At 39.5% G+C, this 14,486-nt stretch overlaps 1 protein-coding gene across 1 annotated transcript in view; it reads right to left on the reverse strand.

The window, feature by feature from the left end:
• The window catches only part of Appl1 (adaptor protein, phosphotyrosine interacting with PH domain and leucine zipper 1), a 54,269-nt gene extending 40,829 nt beyond the window's left edge, over positions 1 to 13,440 (reverse strand). The window contains exons 1-7 of the mRNA XM_021181623.1: positions 13,256 to 13,440; positions 7,044 to 7,142; positions 5,812 to 5,871; positions 4,971 to 5,042; positions 3,099 to 3,186; positions 1,519 to 1,560; positions 539 to 597 (exon numbers count right to left, since the gene is read on the reverse strand). Of these exons, the coding sequence (XP_021037282.1) occupies positions 539 to 597; positions 1,519 to 1,560; positions 3,099 to 3,186; positions 4,971 to 5,042; positions 5,812 to 5,871; positions 7,044 to 7,142; positions 13,256 to 13,309 (474 nt within the window). The 5' untranslated portion in view covers positions 13,310 to 13,440. The remainder of the gene's footprint in view (positions 1 to 538; positions 598 to 1,518; positions 1,561 to 3,098; positions 3,187 to 4,970; positions 5,043 to 5,811; positions 5,872 to 7,043; positions 7,143 to 13,255) is intronic.
• Positions 13,441 to 14,486: the final 1,046 nt, after the last annotated feature.

Genomic DNA, 14,486 nt, shown 5'->3' on the forward strand with positions numbered 1-14,486 from the left:
AAAAAAAAAAAAAAAAAAAAAAAAAGAAGTATTATCAAAATACAAAACAAAGACAGCCTTATATACTGGAAATTAGGATACTTTTAAAAGTTATGTTTAATTATACTATCAACTACTGGAAAAAGAAAAGCATTTTGTTTAAAGAAAACAATTATCAGAAATTATTTGAACATCTATGAAAAAATGAGAGTAATACCACAACAATGATTTGTTGGCTCTATTTTTAAATAGGAAAAACTAAATCACCTAATGAAATGATCATTAACTTTGATATTGAAAGAATGTATAGAGGCTAGAGCAATAATGGCTCAGCAGTTAAGAGAACTCACAGCTCTTTCAGAGGATTCAGGTTCAACTCCTAGCACCTACATAATAGGTTGGCTCACAGTCATCTCTAACTCCAGTTCCAGGGGATCTGACTCCCTCTTCTTGCCTCCTCTGATACTTAACATACACAGTACACAGATACACATTCAGGCAAAACATTTATCCATATTAAAAATACTTTAAAAATGTTTTAAAGAGTGTATACACATACCTTGTCATTTTCTCTCTTTTTTGACAACCGGCTGTACCTACTAATTGCGGCATCATGATCTGGAAAACAGAAATGAGTATTATTAACAGTACAACAGTACTTGACAAGACTATATCTACCTGAGAACTAGGTAAGATTTCTCTACTACATGATCACTATGTTCAAATTCTCCCCATAGCCTAGTTTCCCTTAATTCTGTAACTACGTACAAATTGATAGAAAACACTAACTTACAAAGAAACTATAATCTTTTAAAAGTGCCTGCTCATCTCTGGAGGGAAATGGAGGAGTGATAGATCTGGGAAAGAGGGGTGGTAGTGGAAGAACTGGGAGGTAGGAGAAGAAAGGTTACAGTAAGGATGTATTGTATGAGAGAAAAATAAAAAGAGAAGTGGACAAAAATTTCTTTTTGGCTTTTTAAGACAGGGTTTCTCTGTCCTGGAACTCGCCCTGTAGACCAGGTTGGCTTTGAACTCTTAAAGAGATGTACTTGCCTCTGCCTTCCATGTTCTGGGACTAAAGGAAAAAAAAGTTAATTCAAAATTGGAAAACTCTTTTAAAAAAAGAATAGAAGGGAAAAAAAAAAAAAAAGGCTGAGGCTAAGGATATATCTCAGTGGTAGAGTATTTGCCTAGCATGCACAAGGCCCTGGTTTCAAGACCTGGCACAGAAGAAGCAGAAGAAAAGATGAAAGGAAAAGAAAAAGGAAAAAAGAACATTGGAATATTTAGAAAATAAGTGAAATATTTTTAACTTCTTTAGGCATTATGAAGATAGTAAATTATAAAACTAATTTAATATTTAATATAATAAAGCAATTTTTAAAAGTATATGCAAAGCATTACCATTGATTTACATAATGTTATCTTAACCATTTAGTTAAACTAATTTTTAAAAATTATTACACAAAAACCAGCCATGATGTATACTGAAAAGTAGATCAGTGAAAGAAATTCATGTATAACATAACCAGGGCTTACCATTACTAGCAATTTGAAATACCTCCTTTAGTGTCAATATTTCTGAAAAAGTTCAAAAATAATTTCCGTTTAGCATATTTATGAAATATTTTAATCTATTTATAAGGCAAATTGTATCACTTAAATCACAACTAAAACTCAAGCAAGAATTCATATTATTGTATTTGAGGTGAAAAGTTACTGTTTCAGCTAGTCTGCATTCAAAATAATTAGCAATACACTACCAGAAAAATCTACTTATAACAATTATGAGTCAAAACAAATATTAAAATGCACTTTAAATGTTAAGATATGTAAATACTGACAATATTAGAATCTAACATATTAATCCATTTTTATATATGAGTAATAATATCAAATACTCTGTGAAAAGAGTATGCCATTCAGTCTCCTTAGATTGTGAATTCTTGTTCTACCTTGAAACTAGCCATTCTTAAAGACTATTTCAGTTATTAGCTCCACCTCTAAAAGACATTTGTCTTTAATTTGCTTGACTTTTTTCTACTTTGAGTTTATTAATTATAAAAAGAACCAGATCTATAAAACAGTCATTTGCTCACCTACTGACCTTAAGAGACAAAAGTATCTAACAACTAACACATCGACTAACGAGTACAGGTGTTACAGGTGTTACAGGTGTTACAGGTGTTACAGGTGTTACAGGTGTTACAGGTGTTAGGTGCACCCACCCAGCTTCCCCAGCTTCCCCAGCCTATCTGGATATGAACCTCTACTCTGTGCCACTATCATCTTTCAGCCTTCTTTATTCCCTTTCTTCTTTATTCTCACAACTTCTTAGTGTTCTAGGTACCAAATCCATTCTAGTCCAACCTCTGAAAACAAAAGGACCGAGTCTCTCTATCCTCAGAATCCACTGGCTTCTTTTGCTCATATACTCACGTCCAACCTCTTTACCATGCTTTAGTTCCATCTCATCTACTTTTACATTCATCTCTTGCCTTGCTTCAGCACATCCAGCACTGGATTTTTTTTTTCTAAGATTAATGTATTTTATGTATGTGAGTACACCATCGCTGTCCTCAGGCACATCAGAAGAGGGATCTCCATTACAGATGGTTGTGAGCCACCATGTGGTTGCTGGGTATTGAACTCAGGACCTCTGGAAGAGCAGTCACTGTTCTTAACCACTGAGCCATCTCTCCAGCTTAGATTTTGTATTATTCTCAAAACAAGTGATATTTTTCTACAGCTTATACCTTTGTGCATTCTATCCTCCCTAACAGAACAACTGCTTTCTCTTAACTTATTTCTCTGCATTGTTCAATCCTCACGTCATGTCTTTGGTGAAGCCATTCTGACCACTTCCTTTGAGCTCCCATAGCACTTCAATCTCTTAATTATGAAATACTGTCATAGTGTGAACCCATATCCGTTTAGAGGAAAGGACATCATTATTTGTTAGGAACTAGTTCAGTATCTATCAAGCACTTCCATAAGTGTTTAGTACCTGCTAAAAGTAAAAGTGGTATGTTGTGGTCAGAACTGGTTTAAATATGAAATAAAATGGACTACACCAGCACTGATAGCTGATAAAATAAACATAAGGTTGGCTTCAATACCTTTCAGATCTCTTTCTTTAAACTGGGAAATGGGGAACATCATGGCATCAGCAAGTTGAGTTGAAAGTACTGCATGACAAGAACTAAGCTAGTAAAAAAAGAAAGACCAAAAAGACCAAATAACTAAAAGATGACATAACTGATAAATGTCTATACATAGCTATTTACCAATGTTATAGAAATCAGAATCTAGTCTTTTAAAAGGCTAAATGTATATAGCCTGATCTATCTTATATATGGAAACTCAAAACTGTAATATAATACAAAATATTATATGGTTAAAATTTTGTTTTGTTTTTGTTTTGTTTTGTTTTGTTTTGTTTTGTGATACAGTCTTTCTACATAGTCCTAGTAGTCCCAGGACTCACTATGTAGACCAGGCTGGCCTCTGCCTCCCGAGTGCTGGGATTAAAGGTGTGTACCACCATGCCCAGACTAAAACTTTTAAAAGGAAACTTAGAATGATCCTTTATTTGACAACAATTTCTCAGACATGACACCAAAAGCACAAACAACAAAATAATATGTCAAATGACCTCTATTAAAATAAAATTGTGCATCAGAAGATACTATAAAGAAAGATGACAAACAGAATGAGAAAGCATTTACCAACATCTCAGAAAAAACCTGCATCTAGGTAACAAACTCGTACAATTTAATAATAAAAAACAAATAGCTCAACTTAAAAATAGGCAAAGAATCTGAACAGATACTTCTTCAGAGATTACAAAATGGCTAATGATCACATGGAAAAAAAGCTCAGTATCATATTAGGTATCCAAAAGCTGCAAGTCAAAATGACAATGAGATAACACTTCACTCCCATTAAGTAGTTATCATTTTAAAAATGAAATACTTGCAAGCAAAGATAAAGAAAAAGACAGAACTCTCCTATACTGCTCACAGACCACACACAAAAAATCTTGTGATTTCACAAAAAAGTTAAACATAAAATTATTATAAAACCAAGCAATCCCACTCCTGAATATATACCAGGAAAGAACTAGAAGCCAGTGTTTAAAAGATTAAACTTTTATGTTAATGTATATGTATATGAATGGTGATAACTAAAAGGTAAAACTCCCACAAGTGAATAAGCAAAATGAATACAATGAAATTTTATTCAACAACAAAACTGGCACTATAAACTTATACTCAAAATGAAAGAAGACACACCTCAAAATCCACAAATTACATAGATTAATTTATATGAAATATCCAAAGAGGCAAATCTATAGAGACAGAAAGCAAAATGCAATCATTGCCAAGAACTTGGAAAAATTCCAGGGAAAGTGATAGATAAAAGGGAAAAAGACTTCTTCTAAGATGATAAAAATGTTCTTGACCTAAATAACTACGATGGTTGTACAACACTGTGAATGTTTAATCCATTTAAAAAGTAGAAAATACTCCATTTCCTATAAGCATTTTGTTTTGTTTACTTGAAGTGATGGGGTCAGATCCCTTACTCACACAGGCTAGTCAAGTACTCTACCACTAAGCTACAACCCTATCCCCGTATCATTACTTATACTGATAGCCTATGATAATATTCTGCTATAATGAGTTATTAAGATATTAGAAAAGGTGAGGCTAGGTTATAGCTCAGTGGTAGAGGACTTATCTAGTACATGTAAGGCCCTGGGTTGGATCCCATGTATGACAAAGGTATGTGTATAATGAGAATAAACTCACACATGCACATGCACACACATACACACACTCTCACATACATGCATAACACATTCACATAAACATAGACACACACACAGTAAATAAAATGTAATAAAGTTTTATAGTTTGCAGTAGAAAGCTGAGTAACTTGCATAACTTAGTTATTAAGCCACCTATTCAAGCAAGATCCAAACTTACCTCATCTATGACCTTGGAAAACTGCTGCAAAGTAGAGCTCATAACTTCATCATCACCCCCCAAAGGAAAACGCTAACAAGTGAGAAATACAGATGAGATAAATGTTCAATGCTGTATTTTTTCTGAGTAACACAATTTATGCTTCTAAATAACTTTAGAAACTTATTTTTTAACATTCTCAAAAATATCCTTTTAATAAAATAATCTTCTTAATTAGTAAACACTTTGAAATATCTATAATCAACTAACATGATATACTGGAATGTTCTTAATAAAAGAAGTTCAAATATTTGGCTTTATAAGCTCAGATTCCAACAACAACTAACAGTGTGAGTTGAACAAAGCTAAGAGTCTTTGTGAGTAAAAAAGGAGAAATCTGCCAGGTGGTAGTGGTGCACACCTTTAATCCCGGCACTCCGGAGTCAGAGGCAGGCAGGATTTCTGAATTTGAGCCCAGCCTGGTTGGTCTACAAAGTGAGTTCCAGAACACCCAGGGCTACACAGAGAAACCTTGTCTCAAAACATAATTTTTTTTTTAAGGGAGAAATCTGGAAAAGCAGACGACAACCTTTGTTCTAACATTAAGTCACTAACAACAAGGACTTAGTGAAATTTCAGTGGCATACTTTGTAACCTTAGGAAGTTACAAAGGAGGCCTTGAGTGGTGGTGAGTGCCTGGAGCGCCAGCACTCTCCTGAGCATGGGAACAACCTAAGCTCCATGCTGAGATCCGTGCTCTAAAACACTAAGATAAAAGAAACTGGATGAAAGTTTATCTACACATACACTGCGTGGTTACATATGTTAAATCAATCATGCTTTAAAACCCTGGTATCTGTACCTGTTTTTCATATTCTTTCAAAAGTTTAGAAGTCAGGTGTGTTGCTGCACTCAATTCATTCTAAGGAAAAAGATCAGGTTCAAATTAGCACAATATTATAGATTGAGAAAATACTTTATTTGATGATATCTAGGCCACCTTTGTTTATTATACCACCATACCCAGCTTCAGATATGTGCTTTTTACCTGATTTTTGTTTTCTTTTGAGGGTCTCTGCTAATGAAAACTAAATTTTAAATATATTTAAAGCTAGAAATAAACTGTACTTTTTTGCCAACAAAATTTGCAGTCTATATGAATGAATGATTATTCTTCAATCTAGAGAACATGGGCATTCAATAACATCACAATGTGTTTAACAGAGAACATAAGCAACAAAGTCAGATGAAAGGTATTTTGATTAATTTAGGGTTTTTAGCAGTCATAATATAATAAAATAATGCTTCACTTATTAACTGAACATCTTAGCTAGTATAAGGTCTTATAAAACCTATCACAATGGAGGGAAAAAACAACTATCATAACAATAGGTAGGATTAGAAGAAAAACAAAATTGATACACTTAACTAATTCCAAATAAAATACATCAATAGAACACAGACTGCTGCTAAAGCTGATGAATTATACAAACACAGGCTCAAATTTTGTGTCTATTCTGCAAGAAAAACTAATCATAGCCTCCTACTCACTAGAGGTCTGCTACTTTCAAATCCTTTACTCAAACAACAACAACAAAGACAGGGGTTCCTTAAAGTTAAAAGCATGACTAAGGAAAATACAATAGTATGGGATCTTCAGTCAACTCACAATCAGTGAGTTCCAATAAGTAATCTCTTGGGCTGGAGAGATGACTCAGCGGTTAAGAGCAATGACTGACTGTTCTTCCAGAGGTCCTGAGTTCAATTCTCACAACCACATGTAATGGGATCTGATTCCTTCTTCTGGTGTGTTTAAAAACAGCTACAGTGTACTCATATACATTAAAAAAAAATAATAATAAAGCTCTTGCTATGTTTGAAGAGATGAGACAGATGCTTTAATCTTGTCATTTTTTAGTACAAATCTAACAGAAAAGTTCCATAATATACTTAGTGTTCATTCATCCTTTCAACAGATACTACTCTGAGCCTAAGAAGAAGTAAGGTGTGTAGCAATAAATCAAGAAGACACTACCTCTGTCCTCAAGTGCTGAGAGATTCTCTTTTAAGGATTGTTAGCCTTTAGTTCTTTACCTGTGCATCATAAATCCGATGCATAGCTTGATATAATTGGTTCATATAATTTGAAATAGCAGTAGCATCTTCTTCAAATACACCAAGTAAAGACCTTGTCTGTAAAAAAAAAAAACAACAATAAAATAAATCAGTATATAAATCATCTGGTAAAACTTTTTTTCTAAAAGCAGTAAAATACTTGAACTCTAGTAATTCTGACTTTTCATCTATTTAAACTCTTTTGATAGCAATGTTAAGAACTCAAAGGGTATTCTGTTTCATTTCATTAAAGAAAGAGGGTAGCACACACCCTTTATCCCAGCTCTTGGGTGGTAGAGGCAGGAGGATCTCTGTGAGTTTGGGGCCAGCCTGGTCTACAAATGAGTTCTAAGACAGCCAGGGCTACACAGAAACACTGCCTAGTGAAAGAGAGAGAGAGAGAGAGAGAGAGAGAGAGAGAGAGAGAGAGAGAGAGAGAGAGAGAGAGAGAGAGAGAGAGAAAACAAAAAACAAAGTAGTAGTACAAGCAAGAATAGCAAAGGTGTGTTGTGGATAGTCATGGTGCTGTTTGTATTTTGATGCTAATTCCGCTTTGGGGGGTGGGGGGGTGGCGGGAGGGGGCTGCAGTCAAGGAGTGAATCACACAGGTGACTTCTTGTGAACCTTCTCCCCACCTTAACTTGTAAAATAAAGGTTAGAGCCGGTGATTGGGCAGTGGAAGGGAAGATGAAGCTGAAAAGTTTGGGAGTGAAGGAGGAGAGGGGAAAGAAAGGACAGAAGAGGAGGAGGAGGAGGAGGAGGAGGAAGAGGAAGAGGAGGAGAAAGAGGAGGAGGAAGAAGAAAAAGAGGAGGAAGAGGAGAAAGAAGAGGAGGAGGAGGAAGAAAAGGAAGGAAGATAGAACAGAAGGTGGAGGAGGAAGGAAAATGGAGCAGAAGCACATGGCCTGGAGAAACCATAAGTTATAAGGGTTCTCATAGCTGGGGAATAGAGTAGTGTGGTGCTAGATCTGCCCAGTCTAGGTGCGCAGTTTATACTCATATTAATTGAGTTGTGTTTTCTTTGCCTGGGCTTATTTGGGTTGGAGATTTACTGCAACAAATGTATGCTGCAATTCCTGCAATTAAACCTAAAAACAGGAGCAATGCATGAAGGCCATATTTTTTTTAAAAAAAAGCAGAGAACAATTAAAGCTCAAAATCCAAAGGATGACACTATCTCCCCCAACCCCAATACACACATATAGTTTGTTCATTTTAAGATAGGGTTGCTGGGTGGTGGTGTTGCACACCTTTGATTCCAGCACTTGGGAGGCAGAGTTCAAGGCCAGCCTGGTCTACAGAGTGAGTTCTAGGACAGCCAGGGCTACACAGAGAAACCCTGCGGGGCAGGGGGCGTCAAGCTGGTCTCAAACTCATGGCAATCCTTCTGCTTCAGCCTCTGAGGTGCTAAGACTCCAGATGTAAGCCACTACAAGCTTGCACAGACTTTATATTTTTATTCACAACTTATTCAAAGGAGTAACTTAAGCAATTAGGTGTGTGGAGTATGGAACAAGACCTTCTGTGACATGTGAAGTCCACAGTCTCCGTACTCTACTTCTCCAAGACTTGCTTTCCCTCTTAGCATCTTGCCTCAGCCTCTTGGTAGCCAGATGTAACAAACTCTTCTTCACTCTCCTGTTCTACTCCCTCTCTCCCAAGTGCTATTTTAAAACATTAAAAAAGGGGGGAAAAACCAAGTGTGGTGGTGCATATTGCTAATCCCAGCACTCAAGAGACATCTAGAGGCAAGTGGACTTCTGGGTACAACGCCAACTTGGTCCACAGAGCAAGTTTCAGGAAAGCCATGGCTACACAGAGTAACCCTGTCCCAGGAAAAAAGAAAAAAGTAATAATATTTAATATATTAATAAGATTCACTGTTAATTAATTAATCCCAGCACTTGGTAGGCAGAGGCAGGCGGATTTCTGAGTTTGAGGCCAGCCCAGTCTACAGAGTGAGTTCCAGGACAGCCAGGGCTACACAGAGAAACCCTGTCTCAAAAAAACAAACAAACAAAAAAACCAACCAAACAAAACAAAACAAAACCACAGACAAGGCATGTCCTAGTAGAAGCTTAAATTTTTTTCTCCTTCAGATATTTTGCCAGACTGGTGTATTTGGAGTATATAACTTTAAATACCCTTATGTTAGATTAGTTAGGTTTGGACTGTGCAAACATTATTGTGGGGGGAGGGGGTAAAATTTTTTTTAAAAATGGGTGACTCCTGAGACTCCTAGCAGCTGGGGATATGGAGACTGTAGCCAAGTGAGATTTGCAGTAGAGGCAGAGGGATACCAACTCACCCACAAAATCTCTGACCCAAAATATACAAAAAAATATTCAGGACTATAGATGGAGCCGAGAATGAGGGACTAGCCAACCAGCGACTGCCCTAATTTGAGCCCCATCCCTTGAGGGTGAGGCAACCCCTGACACTATTAAGGATACTCTGCTAGGTTTGCAGACAGGAGCTTAGTATAGCTGTCTCTTGATCAAACACTGGGCAGAGTTCAGGGAGTGTTGTACAAGAGTGGGGATTAGGATCGAGGGAGCCAAAGAGGTCAAGGACTCCACAAAACAACACAGAAGATCTACAGAGTCAACTAACCTGGCCCTATAGGGGCTCACAGAGACTGAAGCACCAACCAAAGAGCATTCAGGGACTGGACCTAGGTCCCCTACACTTGTAGCAGATGTGCAGCTTGGTCTTCATGTGGGTCCCCTAACAAACGAAAGGAGGGCTGTCTCTTACTCTGTTGCCTGCCTTTGGATCCCCTTCCCCAAGCTGGACTGCTTTGTCAGACTTGATGTGCCAGGGCAGGTTAGTACCCATGGGGGAACTTCCCCTTCTCTGAGAAGAAGAGGAGGGGGTATTGGGAGGAGGGGGTCTGTGAAGGAGAGACTAGAAGGAGAAGGGTGGACTGCAACCAGGACGTTAAGTAAATAAATAAATTAATGAACAACAACAAAAGAACCAGAGAGCCAGGCAGTGGTAGTGCATGCCTTTAATCCCAGCATTCATTCGAGGTAGGGAGATCTGCAAGTTCTAAGCCACACTGGTCTACAGAAAGAGTTCCAGGATAGCCAGGGATACACAGAGAAACCCTGTCTCCAACAAACAAGCAAGCAAGCCCCAACAATAACAAACGAATCTTTAAAAGGTAAGTACAATTCAGGATCTTCCATGTCTTCCAAGCTCTAACTTCTTTCCTCTCCAAGTAGTAAGCCACTGTGTTGGGACTGGAGGAGCTACAGTCCTAGCAATCCCGTCTACTTAACTGCTAGGCCAGGCTTCTACCACTGACCTACAGCCTTAGTCCAATGGGTTACCTTTGATTAGGACTGAAAGATCTAATTGAAAACAAAACAAAACAAACAAACAAAAAAACACATTAGGAGCTTCAGAGTTTTTCATATTCTTGGTTATTCTTATTCAATTGTTTTCTTGATAAACTGAGATAAAAATACCCAGAAGCCTTAATTGCAGCCCTATTTATTGGAAAAACTCTAGGAGTACAACAATGGGAGCTGGAGATGCTGGATAAGAAGAACAGTTGCAACTATTCTGGAGGCTGAGGCAGGGGGATCTTTCAAACTATCGTGAGCAACACAAGATTTTCCTCTCAAAACAAAACAAAGATCTTTTTTAAAGACATGAAAGTAAGAGGACTAGCTGGAAAGAGGAAGAGAGAAAAAGGAAGAGAGGCAAATATACTAAGTATGAAAATATCATAATAAAACTCATTGTTATTAATATGTGCTAGTAAAACCATTTTTAAAGGATAAGTCTGTTAAATCACTTAAGGAAATATGCAGTCTAGGAATTTTAAATTAAGAACACTGAAGACATTTAAACACTAAGCATCCATGTAAAAAGCTGGGTATAGTAGCAGGTGCATGCAATCACAATGCTGGGAAGGCAAACAGATCCTTGGGGCTCACAGCCCAGCCAGCCTAGCCGACATGATCCCATGAGAGACCCAGGTCTCAATGGGAAATACTATCTCAAACAAAAAAACAAAAAACAACCAAAAAACCAAGCTAGGCTGAGGCTGAGGAGGAACTACACCTGAAGTCACCCTCTAGCCTCTACATGTAGAGTGCTTGCACACACATAATCACATACTAATAGGGCTAGGAAGGTGGCTCAGTAGATTAAAGCCCTTACCCTGCAACCCTAGAGCCCTCGTAGTCACTGGGCAAGTGTGGAGGTCACAAGTACTCTCAGTATTTTTAAGAAAGACAGGATACCTGGAGCAGGCTTCCTCAAACCCAGGGTTCAGAGTAAGACCGTGTGACAGTAAACAGATGAAAAGCAATCAAGGAAGATTATTCGATTTTGGATCTCCATGCACATGAGCACATATACACAGAGATGCAAACACACACATATATGCGCAACATATATACACACAAAAAGTAAATAAATAAAAACAAAATTGAGGATTTATCTTAGTAGTACAGCTTTGCCTAGCAACTGCAAGGTCCTGGATCCAGCCCCCAGTACCAAAGAAATCAGTTTAAATTTAAAAATGGGCTGGAGAGAGAAATCAGTGATTAAGACATTAACTGCTCTTCTAGAGAATCCAGGTTCAATTTCCAACACATCATGGCTCACAACCATCAACTCCAGTTCCAGGGGATCCAACACCCTCTTCTGATCTCTGTTAAACACATGTAAATGGAACACCCTTACACCTAAAAACAAATTTTAAATTAAAAGACAACAACAATAACAACTGAAAATACTTATGGTTCAAGCTTTGCAGTAAGTACTCAGCAGACAGAGGCAGGAGGAAGCTCATGTTTGAAGCTAGTCTGAGCTACAGAATGAGACTGACTCAAGTTGTAAACTACTTATACTGAAAATTCAGGACTATCTCTACATCAAATCATAGATAGGGCACTGTGTGACCCATTCTCTTTATAGTCTTTATTGGGCTATAAAAAGTCAGCTGAGTAAAAGAAGTTCAGACAGTATACTGAGTCTTAATTTAAAAAGAAAAATGATAAAATTCTTCTGACCAATACAATCACAAAATTGTAGCAAATTTTCTGAAATAAATATATCTTAAGGCTTTACCCTGAAAAAATCATTACGCACAATTTAAACTACAAGATAAACAAATATGCGGCTTTCTCTTTCTCACATTATCTGATAAGAATACATTACCTCCTAGCAACTGGCCTATAAAGATTGCCTTCAGAGAAAAGAATAAATCAATTCTACAATCAGAGCACAATTCCAACTTTGAAATCAAAATTGGCACAAAATCCATGACAAAAGTGCCATCCAGGAAAACGGGCACTAGCTCTTTTTCCTCTTTTTGGTTGGAGGGCCACATATTAAACTACAAATGCCTATGAAGGATGTACTTCTCAGCAAGCAATATTTTTAAAAATCTACCTGCAACACTGTTTTATATCCCTTACTATACATAAAGGCTGGCATAAGGATGAAGTTTACACAAGTTAGAGGCTCCAACACCTTTTAAAACGCAATTGATGTCATTAAGTACTGAAAAAGAAATCCAACGAATCGTTTTATTTTTCCCAAACTGTCTTCAGCCAGAGCAACCACACCAGCATCATCCCTAACGCACAAAAACAGGGCTTTCATTTTGATGAGTTTATTCGGGCCAATCTGCTACCCAAAGCTCAGCCTCCTCGAAACAGCGAAGCAGCGTAGGCGCCTTCCGTCACCCGCAGTGCACAGCTCAAGTGACAGCCACCAGCCTGAGACTCGGGCACCGACACACCACGGGGAGCAAGGCACGCACTCCTGCTTCCACCGGCGTTGCACACTCCGCCTCGCAGATCCATCCTAAGAAAACTAGCCACTGCCGTCCCCCCGAATGCCGGGCCTCCTCCGAAAACGCCACGAACAGGACTTATCTCACATCCTATCATCGCGATAAAAACAGCACCTCCCGTGAAATGCAAAGGCGACTCGGCGCGGACTCAAACGCCAGGCCCCACGGGAGACAGCCGCGGCCGCTCGGTCTCCAGCCCGCCCGTGGCCCAGCCGCGCGAGTACGCGCGGGCCTCCAGCCCGGCCCGGGAGTGTAGGGCGCGGCCCCGGCAGACAGCGACCCCGGGCGGCGGAGCCCACCTGGGCCACGGGCACCTGAGGCTCCAGGCCCGCGCTAGGCCGCGCGCTCTCCTCAGCCGCCGCTCGCGCCTCACCTGCGGACTGTCCTCCAGGGTCTCTTCAATGGGCAGCTTGTCGATCCCCGGCATCGTGGCGAAGGCTGGGCGGCGGCAGGACACTCGGCAGCCGCCCACAGCTCCGCGCGCGGCCCCGCCTGCAGCAGCTGACCCGACCCGCCCTCTCGCAGGCGCCGCCGCCCCAGCCCAGAGCTCAGCGGCCGCCGCGCGGGAAATCCCGCCCCCCTAGGACCACTAGCCCCGCCTCCATCTCATCCATTGGTTCGCCGCGACGTCTGTCACCGCTACGGGGCTGACCGGGAATTCCTCCCCGACCGCGGGTTCTCTACAGAGCAGTGGCCGCACGGGCCGTGCAGTGTGGGGACGTCGATCTCCGTCGTCGGGCGCGCGTAGTTGAATACGTAGGGGGCTGTCTGAGTCACGCTGGCGCACAGCTAACCTGAGCCCGGAGTGAAGACTGCCCGACGGGACCTGAGGCAGTTTTACTTCTGCACCATATTTCGTCAGCAACCAAAAAAAAAAAAAAAATCCCTACACCTAGCGTCATAACCTTCCCAACCCTGCTCCAACTTTTCAATCTTATCTCCTGCAAATAACGTTAACTCACAAATCTGTGGAATCCGAAATTGTGTCATTAACGGGGTTTGCAGTTAATGTGGAGTAGTAGACCCTAAACCTTTTTTTTTCCTGGACACCTGGCTATCGGCATCAGTTTAAAACCCTTGATTTTGTTGACAAATCATTAGTTCTTACCTCGCCTTCAAGTTTGTCATTGCTGAAAATACGACCACTATATTTCTTGTATATCACAAAGGAAAACTTTGTTTTTTTAAATAAAAAAATTTAAAGATACATTTACCGGAGGACTTACTTCCGTCATAAAAGGGCTTCTCTCGCAAAACGATTGTCAGGTTTGGCAGGACTCAAAGAACTTCTCTGGTCTCCACACAGTTGGAGATTTGACATGTAAGGACTAGGACACTGTTTTGTTGTGTTGTGTTTTATGGATTGAGCCTTGATGCACCCTTTTCTCCAGCTTCACACGTTATTTCTCTCAAGTGTTGTACAGAGAGTTTATCGATACGCAGAAAAAAATTGACAAAATCATTAATATCTCCCCAAAAAAATCTACCCATTAGCCCACTAGTCAGTTCCACTGTCATTCAAAGAGTAGGATAAGCTGAGAGAAGAGTATTAGCTTCCTGCTTCTCCAGCTGCTTCGACCCAAATTCAGACACTGGAGCAAATC

The sequence above is a fragment of the Mus caroli genome, chromosome 14 (genome assembly GCF_900094665.2).
Source record: "Mus caroli chromosome 14, CAROLI_EIJ_v1.1, whole genome shotgun sequence".
Lineage (NCBI taxonomy): Eukaryota > Metazoa > Chordata > Mammalia > Rodentia > Muridae > Mus > Mus caroli.